This window comes from Cynara cardunculus (assembly GCF_001531365.2).
Source record: "Cynara cardunculus var. scolymus isolate 2C chromosome LG 9, CcrdV1, whole genome shotgun sequence".
NCBI classification, from domain to species: domain Eukaryota; kingdom Viridiplantae; phylum Streptophyta; class Magnoliopsida; order Asterales; family Asteraceae; genus Cynara; species Cynara cardunculus.
In genome coordinates, this window is record NC_037536.1 from 10,512,681 (window position 1) to 10,529,056 (window position 16,376).

Sequence of the window (16,376 nt, forward strand, 5' to 3'; positions counted from 1 at the left end):
CACATTTTGCTTCTTCAAGCCTCTTTCTCCATTGATCTCACTTTTATCCCATTTCTCTATTAAAATTTCAAACCTACGTTGCCGGTTTCTTCATGATCTCATAATTACGGAAAGGTATGCAACACACAGTTCGATAAGATTTTTGTGTTCTGTCTTCACTCGTTAAGCTAGTTTTTAGAAAGATTATCATGCGGGTTTTGCTCCAAATCAAAAAGAGTGTTGTGTTTGATTTTAATATGCTTAGATCTATATATATATATATATATATATATATATATCTACTGATTTGAATCTGCTCTGATATGTTTTTCATGTGTATAGGTTTGTGAGGAAAGAAGAATGGCTAATAGAGTAGATCATGAGTACGATTATTTATTCAAGATCGTGTTGATAGGGGATTCGGGAGTTGGAAAATCCAATATTCTATCGAGGTTTACGAGGAATGAATTTTGTCTGGAGTCTAAATCCACCATTGGAGTCGAGTTTGCCACCAGAACTCTTCAGGTCTGAATTTCTTTCTTTTCTTGTTTAAATTTATTTTCAACCGATAAAACTCTGATCTGATTTAGTGATTATGTTACTGTATCATCTAATTTCTGCTTCATGTTTTGTTAAATGTGCTCGTAATCTTGTTTTTCTAGTTTAAAGTGTAAGATCTCATTTGAAAATATGTCAAATTTGGTACATGAACTATTTGATAGATTGCGTAGGGGTCTTATGAGCTATTTTAAAGGAAGTTTGATAGTATTACTGAGGGGTATTTCAACTGTTTGATTTACAGTCGAACATTTCCATTTAAATTGTTGTGCTTTAAATGAGTACGTGCTCTCGTTGCGGTTAGCTTTTTGTTTAAATGTTTAGTTCGTTCTATTACCTTGTGATTTGCTAACAAGAAACTGTCTTCTTGCAAACACAATAATAAATGGTGAATTTGGTGCTGTTTTATTTGTTTGATTAGTATTTAAGCCTTTAATATAAAACCATAAGGGTGGTGCTTGATTGGTTTGAGCTTGGCTTCAAAGGTCAAAAGTACCGGGAGGTCCCAAGTTCAAATCCAATGAGGAATAAAAATCCCCTTATGACCATGGAGGTTCAAATGCGGTGACTTCAGGCTATCTGCAAAGCAAGTGGTCGTCCTAAGATTAGTCAGCTCACATAGCGGGTTGGATATCCAAGTTAATAAAAAAAAGGCTTTAATATAAATTATATGTGAATGCATATTGTTGTAATTTATTTTACGTAAATGAGTGTCCATTATCTCTATATACAACGTACTAACCAGATATGCATCGTCTGATAGAAAATTATGGGACACTTGTCGTGGCTTAAAATCCATGGTTGTAAGAGAAAATTTAGAGACAAGTGTACAGAAAATGGACTTATAAAGTAGCTAAACTATGTATTACTGCGAAATTTGTCGAAAAATGAGTCCATCTTATGTTTGGCAAACTAATCATGTTTGGTAAAACTAGCCAATAAGTTAAGATGACAATGTAAAATGATCTAAAATAACATGTTAAAAAGTCAATTGAAAAAGTTAAGGGCATAATAACAAAGAAAAAAAAAACCCCTTGGTGCTTATTGAAACATGGCTTGGAGTAGCTTTTTAAATAGCTTAGTTTATAGTTAACCAAACGCAGCTTTTTCTATCTTATAGTTTCCAACGATTGCCTAACTGGGATTTCGTTAATAACTTGAAAACAGGTAGATGGAAAGACCGTAAAGGCTCAAATTTGGGACACAGCCGGACAAGAGAGGTACAGAGCGATAACCAGTGCATACTATAGAGGTGCGGTTGGGGCCCTTCTCGTATATGATATAACCAAAAGGCAAACCTTCGACAATATCCAAAGGTGGTTGCGTGAGCTGAGAGACCACGCAGACTCCAATATTGTCATCATGATGGTTGGAAACAAGTCTGACTTGGACCATCTAAGGGATGTGGCTGATCAAGATGGCCAATCTCTGGCTGAAAAAGAAGGGCTTTCATTTCTTGAAACATCAGCACTTGAAGCACATAACGTTGAGAAAGCATTTCAAACCCTTTTGACAAATATATATCTTATAATTAGCAAGAAAGCATTGGCAGCCCAAGAAGCATCTGGTGCCAGTGCTTTACCTGGCCAAGGAACCACCATTAGTGTCGGTGATTCATCTGGGAACACAAAGAAAGGCTGTTGTTCAACTTGAGTTGAAGTATCTCTAGGAGTAACGATCTTAAAGGGCATCTATTTCATCATTCTTTTCTTCTTCTTCTTTTGTGATAAAAAGTACCTATCTTTGACCTTGTAGAATACCATCTTACTTGAGAAGAAACGTTGTGAATATTGAAACATGGGGTAGTAGCTTTTATAAATACACAATTATGGTTGTATTATGTCATATTGAAACATGGTGTAGTAGTTTTATAATGGATTTAAAATTGGAGGTAAAATACAGAGTTAAAGATAAAGTACCAGTGCAAACAATACAAGTTGTTAATGAACTCTTGTGTAGGTGCACAGCTTCACCTTTTTGTTTCTTCGGTTTTCTTGAATCCAGTATAGTTGAACAAGTCCTTGACATCAGCATCGACAACTTTTTGTCAAAAACTGTAAACCTCGTCTCCTAGTTTCTTCCTCTGCATTGAAAATACGTACGACACACCACCCACCTAAGACCAAAAACACACGAAATGAGATTGAACTGAAGAGAAACATCATTATACATAATACACACCACCACCTCCTCCATGAAGAACAATGTTAACCTCAAGGATCTAAAAAATAATGTATGATCATTACAGATTGAGAACCTATCGGTTGATTTATTGTGTGTATTCCTTTTTCCTCTACTATTACATTCAAATCGACTGCTCTAACAACAAAAGTGACTTTAAGTGGTCAACCAACTTGACAGTTCTTCTTGAACATCTTCCAGCTACGCCAAGGTGTTCTTTAAAGATGAAACAACATCCGCATATGGAATCATTGTCTACAGGCTCTACATTCACTACATTTTTGTATGCCAAGGTCAAAATATGGAGCTTCTATTTTATTTATGTGACAAAAAAAAAAATAGATGTAATGAAACAAAGAAATACCATAAGGACCGAAAAGAACCTTTTGGTAACATAAGGGTGAAAAATGTAATATTTGTAAACCTTGAGGGGGTCTTTTATAAGTATTATACGCCCAAAAAACAAGTGGGAAACATATAACCCACCATCAATTTTTTGGGGAAATCAAAACCCTAGATTTCAAATTTCTCCTTTCGGTTGATAAAATCAGAAAGATAAAAATACCAGCACTAAAGCTTGATTGGGAAGTGAGGGCACAAATTTGAAACCTCACAAGCGCTACGAATTTATCGTTCTTGACGAATTTTGATCATAGAGGTTGGCATCTCCACCCCATAGGAGTTGCAGCCCTATTCTCCTCCCTCCTCCGTCAGCTCGCCATTTTTTTATGTATAATTAAAGTTGTATTGATATTTTTTCGTATCGCTACTTGTTCATGCGCATATATCAGATGTATGATTAAAATAACGAGGAACAAAACAATGTACTAACAAAAAGTAGTTGAGAATCGCCGAAGAAATTTGGATTTCTTCTGGTTTATTTCTTTGTGCTTTACGATCTATTGTTTCTGGGTATTTTGAGAACCCAGTTTTAGGGAAATTTCGAGGAGCTAGAGATATTAAGAGATCAATGGCTCAAAATGGTCAGGGCATAGACCCTGCCGTACTGGATGATATAATCAATCGGCTATTGGAGTTCCGGCAAGCAAGGACCTTGCGGCAGGTTCAGCTTTCGGAGGCGGAGATACGTCAACTTTGTGCCGCTTCTCGGGAAATTTTTCTTCAACAGCCTAATCTTCTAGAGCTTGAAGCTCCCATTAAGATCTGCGGTAAAAACTAGAATCTGTTTTTTATTTTTGATGTATTGATATCCTGTTGTTATGTTGCGATTTGATTCTTATCGTTTTACGTATATGTTGTTTGTCGTCAGTCTTTTATCTGTTTTTATTGTTCGTGTAGAATTCATATTCTTTGGTGTGCAAGTATAAATGTTTAATTGCTTTATCTTTTGTTTCTGATGAATAAGTGTTTTGGTTTATTGCTATTTCTCCAGTTTGAATTTTATTTGTCTCGAGGCATGCCTTTGCCACTGATTTTTGCTATAATAGCCAGGTGAAGGATTGCCTGCATTTCCTTGTTGCTTTGACATATATTGATTTGCAAATTTCGATGGATGGGTGTGTATCATAGAAATTGCTCGATTTTAGCATGCAAGATTTGATTGGGCGTTTGGACTGCTTTCAGTTGTCCAGATTTCTTGTGGAGAAGTCTTGATCAGGTAGTGGATTTAAATGCATCATTTGCAACTATTCTGGATGTGATAAACTGTATACAAGTTACTTGTTGTTAAGGAGTTGCCTATGATCCTTTGTAGTTGTATATATGCTCAATGATATGCATTGGCCATATAAGGTGATATTAGATATGGATGATGGTGTTTGTGTTGAATCTTATGCAGTAGAGACTATTAACTCCTATCGTAGACTATTTTTAATTTAACTTGAATGTTCAATTATGTTGAAACTTTATAGATCATTGGCTGCTTTGCTGGTTATAACACTAAAGTAGTTTGGTGAAGGTGATTTGTTGGCTTGAACCATTGAGGGTGGCACTAGTAGTTGTAAGATTCTTAACAGCCTTGAGCATGTGAGAAGGCTGATTATTTGAGGATGAGATGGATATCTCAGATATGTGAATCTGTGTATGAATGATAGAAAAATGATCTTAAGGAAGTGTACTCTCGGTATAGGCATTACTAAATAAATAAGGCCGGGACATTTTATTTTCAACCCCACAAACTTTTCACTGTATCTTGTCAGCAAGCCATGTAGATATGTAGTACGGGAAAAGAGCTCATAATGGATGTGTAATTTTTATTTTCTTGCTAAACAAATAGTTAAAGAGTTCCTTTCTGGAACTTTATCATGCAAAGTCTAATGAGGACCACAAAGATCTTAGGTTAGAATGTTGTGGGGTTCCATTCTATGTTTAATTGGGAATTTGGAATAGTTTAGATGTAGCAGTTGTTATTCTTTATCATGGGTATTAATTATGGTCTTTTATTGCTTGTTCTCCAGTTAGTATTGGAGTTCCATTTCATTATGTGTTGTAATCCACCAAATAGCATTGAAGATTGAATTACACGATTACAGTGAGTGATTGGAGTTTTTATCCAAGTATCTCCAAACGTGGGGCAGTCATCCTGAGGGTATTGCTCCAGAGATCTATTGTTTCTGCAGTTGCCTGGTTATTTTTCGTTTTCTTTCTTGTTCTTATTTTCTCATATTCTCCTCTTGCATCTATATCACTCTTGTGGGTGATACAGTTACAGATTTTGTGAGACACAAGTGTGTGCATCAACTGAAGTACTGAGCATTTTGCTGTAGATTATTTAAAATACTTTTGGGAGTTATGCAAAACACATCATTGTTCATTATTTTGGTAGAGACGTGTACTTAGATTAGTTACACATTTCTAATTCCTATTTCTCCCTCCGTGTACACTAGAAAAGCTAGAGCAACTAGTTTGGGCAGTGTTATGACAAAAAAAATTCGGCACCAGGGTTAGATTGGGAATGTTTCTAAAAGAAACTCAGCCCTTTAGCACACCCTAGGTATGGTTTTGGGATTATGTAATGAATTCAGACACCAGTTGAAGACAGAAGACTGTAGTGGTACCTTTATGTACATTTGGTTCATAGTTGAATGGATTTGAGTTCTATCTATTTTTCCTTAACTTTATCTTCCATATATGAGAGCAGACCATTATATAAAACATATGATAGGTCATGCATATTTGCAGTAATTACGTTTCTTGTATTTTTCCCATTCTTGAGGTAGGAAACGTAATCCCTTCTTGCAAGAAATGCATCAAGTTGTGCCGAGTGTGTTTTAATACAAGTGTCTAAATGGTAGAGATTCCCTAAAGGGACGTATTTTTTGTATATCATATCAAAAACTAAGGGGGTGTTTGGTTTAATGAAATGGTTTTGAGGGATTTGGATTTCGTCGAAGGATTTGAAATCTTGTTTGGTCTGTAGGATTTGGAATGGAATTGAATTCCATTATTAATAAAAATTATATAAAAAAAATTTAAATTACCCTTTGATAAATTGATTATTACAAAACAAATGTTTTTAACATATTTAAAACCATCTTAACATACAAATTCTATGAAATCCCATGAAATACCAACCAACCCCATGGGATTTCAAAATCCTATGTTGGGGATTTCAATGAAATCCTTCAAACCAAACATGGGATTGGAATGGAATTCAATTCCAAATCTCTCAAAGTCCAATCCACCGCAAACCAAACGGGACCTAAGAGTGTTATATGGATTTGTAGAAAATAAATCTAGGTAAGTTTGTCGTATAAAGTTTGAAATTTTTACAAATATGGAAATATTTCACCTGTGTGAATGTGATATCCAAACATATTAATGCCATATTTGTCAGGAGGACCAAGGGAGAAACAATTTTTTTATTTCTTTATAAATGATGTCTATATCTATTCTATCTGAGCATCTTTTCGTAAGTCTGTTATAACAGGTTCTAATGTCTCGAGAGTATTTTAAAATTGATGATTTTACGGGTATGGATGCGATGTGTTCTTATTAATATAGTGGCATCACCATTTTGTTAAATAACAATGTTATTATATTAAGGAATCTCACGACATGGTGATGTATTTGTTCCTATAGTAAGGAATTTCCATACGGAAGAATACCTCTTTCTGTCTGATGTTTGCTTCATCTTCTCTTGGATGTACACTATCATTTATTGGAATCCTGGTTTGTGAGTATTAACTTCTGCGATTGTGGAATATATACTTCCATTTTCCCTAAAACATTGTGGTTTGCATTATACGAGATAAGAGATGTATTTTATGAAAGAACATCAAAATCCTTTTTATTTCTCTATTTCTTCTCATTTTTATGGTCCTCTCTATGAGGTGCCTTGCCGAAACTTGTTTCTCTATTGACAGCGGACCATTGAGGGTGTTTATTTTTATCATGGAACGTTTATTTGAGTGTGATTCTTAGTTTAAATGGCATGCTAGTTATTTCAGGAAAAAGAGAGCTAGAAAAATAGTCTTAGTAGACCACCACTGACGACACTGCAATGATGACAATAATGCATTTATCGATTAGGAATATGCTAAATGATCATTTGTTACTGTTGATATCAATCCTTATACGGTTGCAATTTTGGAAATGAGTGATTTTGAAATTTTTGGGAAGGAAGACTTGTTTATTAACAGATTTTACTAAAAACTAAACCTGTGTTTGTTCTGTAACCCAGTATTAGCTTAAATGATAATTCTCGTTGTTACTGGATTATGTATGCGATTCGATTGAGTGGACATTGCTAATCAATGAAGTTTTTTTTCAAACACAATTGATCCTTTTATGTGTGTTACTGAAGTGAGCCACGGGACCATTTGCTAATTTGAAGCCAATAGATTTTTGCTTTCTTTCTTTAATACCCTGAACGCCTGCAATGTGAACTGGATCAATTACTAAACTGGTTAAGCAAGTTCCAGATTTACTATGATGGAAGATGAACACTAAATTTTTTACTTCTATTTCTTTGTATACCAGGGGACATTCATGGACAATATGGTGATCTATTAAGGTTGTTTGAATACGGTGGGTTCCCTCCAGATGCAAATTATTTGTTCCTAGGGGACTATGTGGATCGTGGGAAGCAGAGTTTGGAGACTATATGCCTTTTGCTTGCTTACAAAATCAAATATCCCGAGAACTTTTTCCTTTTGAGAGGAAACCATGAATGCGCTTCCATCAACAGGATCTACGGATTCTACGATGAATGTAAACGCCGATTCAACGTTAGACTTTGGAAAACTTTTACTGATTGTTTCAATTGTCTTCCTGTGGCTGCTCTTATAGATGACAAAATACTATGCATGCATGGGGGTCTTTCTCCTGATCTAACAAACCTAGATCAGATAAGGAACTTACCTCGTCCCACTGATGTTCCAGACGCTGGTTTGCTTTGTGATTTACTTTGGTCAGATCCTAATAGAGAACTTAAAGGTTGGGGAATGAACGATAGGGGAGTCTCCTATACTTTTGGTGCCGATAAAGTGGCAGAGTTTTTATTGCAGCATGATATGGATCTTGTTTGTCGTGCCCATCAGGTTCTGGCGTTATGTTTTGCTTTTCTATTGATCTCATTTTGGGAGTCGTATGTGATACTAATGTTTTTTTGCGCAGGTTGTAGAAGATGGGTATGAATTCTTTGCTGATAGAAAGCTTGTTACCATATTCTCTGCCCCAAATTATTGTGGTGAATTTGATAATGCTGGTGCGATGATGAGTGTTGACGAGAGCTTAATGTGTTCTTTCCAAATCTTGAAGCCAGCTGATAGAAAACCTAGATTTTTATGACCTGGTGACTTGAGTATATCGGTGTTGCTGACCCATGAGACTTTTAAGGTTAGTAACGAGTTCATCTTCTCTGTAACCCTGGTTGGGAGGTTTAAAATCCAATGTTTTTTTGGTTTTGCTCCTTGGCAGAAGTTCAATCCTGAATTACCACTCTTGGTTGTTAGTAACTGTTGCTATTCTCAGTTATAATGATTTTTGTACACAACATTCCCCTTATTTTTGTCGTTTATTGAGGGTCTTTTTAGATACGGGACGAATAGCCAAACATTTCTGTCAACTATGTGCCACAGTGCCAAGCCAAGCATTGCATTTACTTTGGGACGAAAAGAGTGTTGATTATACTTTGATATTGCTGTCCTGACCTTAACATTTCATTTGTTCGTATACGTATGAATCATTGAAATGTCATAATTGCCCTTCTCTCGAACTCGTTTCTTTTGGTGCCTTTTGAAGGTCAAACTTTGCAGAGACTGCAAAGATATTGTTGTCTCATGAAACCAAACATCTCCAAATCTAAAACCTTGTATCAGTCGTCTTTACAAATTTGCGGATTTGAACCTGCTTTTACAGAGTAGCAAGGAGCTTGTTTTCTATTAAAATCGTCACTGTAACTTTTGTTTGATTGTTTGCAGGATGATGGAGAAAGAGTGTTGATTGCATTTGCTGCTGTTCTAGTTTTAAGGTAAGGATTGTTTCAGAAAACAAAATGCTGCTACTTGTTCTGTTTTTTTTCTCCTTAAATATATTTATGAGACGCTATTCGTATTGATCGAGTCTTGTTTTCTAATCCCTAGCGATTTATGATGACATTGTAAATACATTTGGCTTCGTAAATCGCTGTATTAGATTCTTGTTACCTGCCATTCTCGTAATCGATCCTTCCTTTCTTTTACATTACGCAAGCATATATAATATTTATACAGTGCAAAACTTACGCACACTTGTAGAGATAAGATTTGAGCCGTTGACCTTCTAGGATCTATCAGTTATCTGGATAATCCCGGACCCTTTGGTAATTATACGAAAGTCATATTTACCGGTTATAAGTGCCGCTTTTAACCGGATTTTTTTTAAAGTTTATTAATATTTAAATGAACCTCATTCGTTTTTAATGAATTACTGTAGTTTGCCAAACATGAGAAATCGGATTTTTAGAACATAAATTACTCTTTGATTTTTACTTTTGAGTGTTCTGATACATAACACACACACATATATATATATATATGTATATATATATATATGTATATGTGTGTGTATATATATATAGAGAGAGAGATTTGGGATCATGTGAGACCAAGGGTTTTTCGTGAGACCCGAAAGATCAATTCTCAATCTTTGGATTATATCTACAATCTAAACATTCATAATCACAAAATTGCCACGAGACTTCTCAATAATCACAAAATTGTCACCGTGCAACTTTAGACCATTAGATCATTAATTTATAAAGTTGATCAATGAACATAAATTGGTCTTACGAGTCTTACGAAAAACCTTTGGTCTTATGTAAATCCAACTCTCTATATATGTGTATATGTATGTATATGTGTATATATATATATATATATATATATATATGTGTGTGTGTGTGTGTGTGTGTGTGTGTGTGAACAACAAAGTCAAACAATGATTTATACTCGAGAGGGACAAAAATAAGACATGCATTAAAATCAAGATGCATCTTACTTTGTCAATACCATATAAACTGTATTATAAATCGACAGAGACATAATTAGATATACATTAAAATCGAGATATATTGCGTTGCATTACATGAGTACACTTCTAGTAAGTTATAACGGAGAGGACATTGGTTCTTAGAGCATCTCCAACAGCTAATTTAAAATAGAGTTGATCAACTTTTTGTTCTCTATAACACATCAACAACATCCAAATCTTATTCTCAAAAATTGAGAATCATGGAAAAAACTCTCAATATAAAGGATCCTCTAAAACTATAAAGAAAGGAGTTTTTTTTATTCATTCCACCAATTAAGTTGAATTAATATTATTTTATATATTTTTTCTAAGAAAGTGCATTGAAATCGTAAAATTATAGAATATTTAAATAATATAATTAATGATCAAATCTCTAAAACAAATGGGCATTTTAGGTATTTTAGAAATCTTATCTCTCCTCTCTCTTATCCCCTGTGAAATGAACATTCTAACGTGATGTCCACTGTATATATGTTGTGATACATTAATTATGATCATTCTCTCTATATACCCAATGTATACACGTGATATCTTGAGATACACGATAAGATACCGATTGTACATACGATGTGACATCCACTGTATAAACCGAGTTCCTAAGCATGGAGAAACATCTTCATCAATGTTATGAACCTTTATGTATGATCACATGTATACAACATCTCTCTAGTATTCATATCAATATGTATTAATCATAAATATTAGTTTTCACCATACTATTCATTATGAATATACTACAATTTTAGCTAGAGGAGGATCCTGAATTTCTTTTAAGTTGTTGCACCAATTAACTAGCATAATATAAAATAAAAATTAATTAAAAAGTATGGTTTTATCATCCACACATACAATTAACGTTAAAAATATGACAGGCCTGGAGGGTCGGTATTGACTGAGAGGGTGAATCATTATGCATGACATAATAGTCAAACTTGCCTGATGGTTCACCTAGGAGTCAGACAACAGGATCTCATGCTTCATATCTGTTGATCATCTCTCTCAGTGATTTGATGATAATCCATTTTCCCTTTCACGTTGTATTTGTGTTTCTGTATTTTCAGTTCCAACGATCTTCACTGAGTATGTTCAGTGATCGCTGAAAAATTTGCATTGTAAATCTATCCGAGACAACAATACTTCAAGAAGACAACACTCACACCAAAGAACCTTCAGCAAACGTCGAAGACTGAAACTGAAGATTAGAGACCAGCGAGTACGTGATCTGAAGCGGTATTCAGTGATTACAAACCTGTCTACATATGTGTGAAGACTGCTCAAGCTTCAGCGAATGATGATGAGACCTTCAGGTCATTCCAGCATTCAGCGATCAAATGAAGCTTGCTTAGCACGATTGTTGTTGTCTTGTCCTTATGCACACAAAGGACAAAACCCATACCCTTACAAAAGTTAGTACGGTATGGAGCCGACTAGTCGACTCTTTGTCCACCAACTTTAGGTAAGGATGTCTGCTCAGAAATAGTGCTTTTGTACTATTCACTGTAGCAAAGGACAAGCCTTCCTCTTAAGGCTTGACACGCATTCTAAACATACCATATTGCATTAAATGGACATTTAATGCACTGGGTATAAATAGAAGTGTTTCTTCTCCATGTAGAGAGCGCGCATCTCTCTCTAACCTAATTCTTACTTCAAACATCTTATAGCTTAAGTAAATGATCTTTCTTTTAGCAATTTCTTTTCTTGTAATTGCTAAAGCATTGTGTGTAACCAAAGATTGTTTAGATAGGTTTTTATTACCTTATCTTTACTCAAACAATCTTGTAAAATCTGTATTGATCTTCTCTATCAATATATATTTTAAATTTAAAAATATTGTGTTTGTATTCATCCCCTCCTTCTACAAATTGTTTCTCTTCTTGTAGACCTTTACGGGACCAACAATATCTTCTCTTTAGCTTTTTCTGTGACCCTTTCTGTTGAATGTCTTCGTCATGATCAACTTTGTATTCTTCATCTAAACAATCTTGACAGTTGCATACATCATACCAACAGTGTTGGTCTTGTTGTCCCGGTGTTGGTGATTTTGCTGGTTGAATCATAGCGATGGTGGGGAATATGTCACTCTTTTCTATGGTTGAGAACTTGACTTCGACAAGTCCATTTTTATGTTGAATGAAATCTGGAGTTGTGGTTGTCTGAACGGGAGCTTGGTGGATCAGCTCATAGTTGGTTACCCATTGTCTTGGGAGGTACACCCTATCTGAATTTGAGCTTCGAGTGCCTTGTGTAGTGAAGGATCGTTAAGTGGCACGTTGAAGTTCGGATAGAATGTGACAAAAATGGTTTTGGTGTTCAAAGTTGTTTGTATAGTACCTATGCAAGCATGTTGGTATTCGAATCAATCTCTTTACTTTTATGGAGGAGGAAGTTGGTTTAGAGAAGATATTACAAGGGTTAACTATATGCATACTAGATAAAAGTATTTTCGAATCATTTGAAACATAAGAAATTTCATATAGTTGATCAATATTGGAGGCAGAAGATTGTCTGAAACTTGAGGCAGAACAGGAAAAAGCAGTATCTAGGTTCATGACTAGGTTTGGTATTATTCTGAAAACACAGTTCCCTTTTCAATTTCTTGTTTAAGATTTAACTAGACTTCACTATTTTTCGACTTACAAAGTCTTTCAACAAGAAGATGAAAAAAAGAAAATGTCTAAGGAAAAATACCGAATCACTGGGCTTAGTCTTCAGAATGGTTTTCTGATGTGAGAGATTCGTATAAGAATGGAAGTCACAGAGCATACTAATCCAATTCTTAGTAAGATAAAGGAGGAATGAGTAATGGCTTTGATACCAAAGGGTGATTCCCAAGACTAGAAGACTAGGATTGACTATTATAAAGCATTTGATAAAACATTTTAAAAATAATTTATTATCACACGGAGTATATATATATATATATATATATATATATACACACACACACATACACACTAGAAATGTATTCATATAATGTCGTGAGATACATCTTCATTTTATTGTTTCGTTTTATATTTCGTCTATGTTGATATAATATGATTTATATGGTTTTGAGAAAAATAATATTTTTACTTTTGAATAAAAATAAATTTGAAGATGTCATAAAAATATGAAAAAGTATATCGATATGAATATCAAATTAATTATTTAAAAATTCTCATTGTACAATTTTTTTAATTCAATTTTTTTTATTATACTTTAATTTAGGTCAAAATGAAGTAATTTATTTTAGCTTAACATAACTTTTTTATAAAAATAATGATTCTGTTAGAACTCAATGGTTATCCTAATTATATTTTAGATTTTTTATATTTAAGATGAGAGATTTATCCTGTATTTGATTATATTTATCTACAGTTAGTTATACGAATTCAAAAATGGAGCTTTTATAAGTTGTACTTACGCATAATTTACTTGTAATATTAAATTTTAAGTAACATGCATTAATACTCAGTAATTCATGCATAAAGAAAGATTTTTAAGAATTTTTGTTAAATGCTTTATAATATAGTATAGATATATGCAAATATCTTAAAAGTTCTTTTTTTATTGGAAAATTGTTCTAGACTATGTCTGGATTAATCCTGGCAAACTGCGACTGTAAGAAATCAACCCTGATAAACCCAGTTGTCACAAATACTATGTACGCCTGAAATATCTTAAAGCTCTTGGTTACAAATTATCTCTCTCTCTTTTTTTTTTTTTTTGAATCGTGGAGATTTTATAGAAAACTAGCAAGAAGCTAGAAAAACATATTACATGTAAGAAATAGCAAGAATGTGGTTCTGTAACCAACCCACTCAATTAATGTTAAAACTTACTACTCTTAGGGGCCGTTGGGTTCGTGGAATTCGAAGGAATTTGATGGAATTGGAATGATAAATTCCTTTGACCAAATTCCATTCCTTTGTTTGGTTCATATCTTGAAATTGATGGAATCCTTCAAATTCCAATGAATTCCACAAGTTAAGGAATTCATCATTCTTTAGCATAATGGAAGGAATTGAATTCCATCAACACCCACAACGACCATGCTACTACTGTTTGTGATGCCCCACCCCTAACCCCCCACTACCACCACCACACCACTACTGTCACCGGCACCCACCCTACCCCACTACTAACCACCATGTCATTACTGTTATCATCACACCCACCCACCCTCGGTCACTCACTGCACATCCCTGCTACGACCATTCTACTACCGTTACTGTCACGCCCCTAACCTAACCCCCACCACCACACCATTATTGTCGCTATCACAGCTTCCACTCACCCCCACCCCACCCTACTCCACCCCACCACTAACCACTATGCCAATATTGTCGATGTTATTCCTATCCACTCCCAGCCACCCGACCACCATCCTACCACTGTCATCGTCATAACTGCCACCCATCCCCACTACCCTACCCCTCCCCTAACCTAACCCCCACCCTTCACCATTATTGTGGCTTTCACAACCGCCACTCACTCGCAACCCACCCGACCCCAACCCCAACCCACCACTAAATACCATGCCACTATTGTTGTCATTATACCCACGCACTCCCAGGCCCCAGCCACCCGACCACTATCTCACCACTATCATCGTTACATCTACCACCCCGCCACCCAGCCCCACCCTACTCCAACCCACCACTAACCACCATCCTATCACTATAGTTTTCACCTGCCACCTACTGACCCCATTCCCAATGCCTCGACCCACCCTGCCTACCCCCAACAACCCCACCTATTTTGGGCGGGGGCGGGGTTGGGTGGGGTTGGGGCGGGGTGATAGCTGTGATGATGACATTAGTGACATAATGGTTGGTAGTGTGTGGGTGGGGTGATATGTGGGATGGTCCAAACAAAGACGATTGTTCCAATTCTATTGCGAGATTTCATTCAAATTCCTACCAACCAAATGCATGGTCAAATTCCATCAAATTCCATTTCAATTCCTTCAAAGTCAAATTCGCAGGGTGATAGTTGTGATGATGACAGTAGTGACATAATGGTTGGTAGTGTGTGGGTGGGGTGATATGTGGGATGGTCCAAACAAAGACGATTGTTCCAATTCTATTGCGAGATTTCATTCCAGTTCCTACCAACCAAATGCATGGTCAAATTCCATCAAATTTCATTCCAATTCCTTCAAAGTCAAATTCCTATAATAGATTCTAATCAAATTCCATTATGTGAACCAAACACCCCATTAGTCTCCTATTTGTAACCCAGAAGAACAAATGAGTCATAATACTATCCTACAACATAGCTTTCTCAGGCTTAGGAAGCCTAAAAAGAGTATATTTATACTAATACTTTTACTATATTATAACATTTCAAAAACTTTTGTTCGAACTCGGTAAAACTAAATTATAATCAATTGATAAACATAATCAAATACAATATTAACATTAAGCTTTGCAAACACAGAAAAATAGTCTAAAAAACTGGTAATCAACTGAAAACTGTTTTGTTCTCCTAAAAACTCACAAAACCATAAATTAAATAAAACATGAATTATAATTGAAAATTTGAATTCGAATTTTTGTTTCCAAAATTAAAATATATTGAATTACATTACATGAATACATTCAATACTTTTATTCTTATTTAAATACAGAGTTTGGAAAATCGGGAAAGATTTTTGGTGACGAGACATGGAGATATCAGAAGTCATGTTCCGATGAAAAATTGTTTTTTTTTTTTGAAGTTTAAACGATAACAACTTTGTTACTATAAATAGTTAAAAGCGAATGAAATCTGCAGACAAAATGGTTAAAAGTTACTAAATTTGTAAATTGCAAATCCCAACAAATCGTTTTAAATCATTATAATGCATAAACAATACCCATCAAAAGATGCCAACATTTCATACATAGGAAATACAACACTCATCACACTCTTTTCCTTTTTTTTATTAAACTTTTTTTTTAATAACTTGGTTATTAAACCCGTTAAGTGAGTCAACTAATCTCAGAATGATTATCTGCTTTTAATAAATAATTGGATTTTTTTCTCAAATATCAGAAGTTATTATTAATTTAAAATAATAATGGAAGTTTTTTTTTCTTTTGTAATAATAATAGTAAATAATATGATAAGTTTAAAAGATAGCCATATAAACACAGTGGTTATTTTGAAACATGATTAAAGAATTGCATATATATATATATATATATATATATATATAT

General features: G+C 34.7%; 2 protein-coding genes across 3 annotated transcripts; both read left to right on the top strand.

Annotated features, from left to right (window-relative positions):
- Positions 1–37: 37 nt before the first annotated feature.
- On the top strand, positions 38–2,374 carry LOC112517933 (ras-related protein Rab11C). Its single transcript, XM_025125362.1, has 3 exons — positions 38–114; positions 322–504; positions 1,705–2,374. Exons 2-3 carry the CDS (start codon positions 340–342, stop codon positions 2,188–2,190), a joined length of 651 nt encoding a protein of 216 aa, XP_024981130.1. The 5' UTR covers positions 38–114; positions 322–339; the 3' UTR covers positions 2,191–2,374.
- A 900-nt stretch (positions 2,375–3,274) lies between these two features.
- Positions 3,275–9,331, top strand: LOC112518551 (serine/threonine-protein phosphatase PP1 isozyme 2-like). Of its 2 annotated transcripts, XM_025126286.1 has the most exons (5): positions 3,275–3,887; positions 7,660–7,890; positions 8,062–8,219; positions 8,296–8,517; positions 9,102–9,331. In XM_025126286.1, the coding sequence occupies exons 1-4, from the start codon at positions 3,689–3,691 to the stop codon at positions 8,467–8,469; spliced, it is 762 nt and encodes a 253-aa protein (XP_024982054.1). In that variant the 5' UTR covers positions 3,275–3,688; the 3' UTR covers positions 8,470–8,517; positions 9,102–9,331. The 2 variants fall into 2 exon arrangements, with proteins under 2 accessions (XP_024982054.1, XP_024982052.1); XM_025126284.1 differs by having other exon boundaries at positions 7,660–8,219.
- Positions 9,332–16,376: the final 7,045 nt, after the last annotated feature.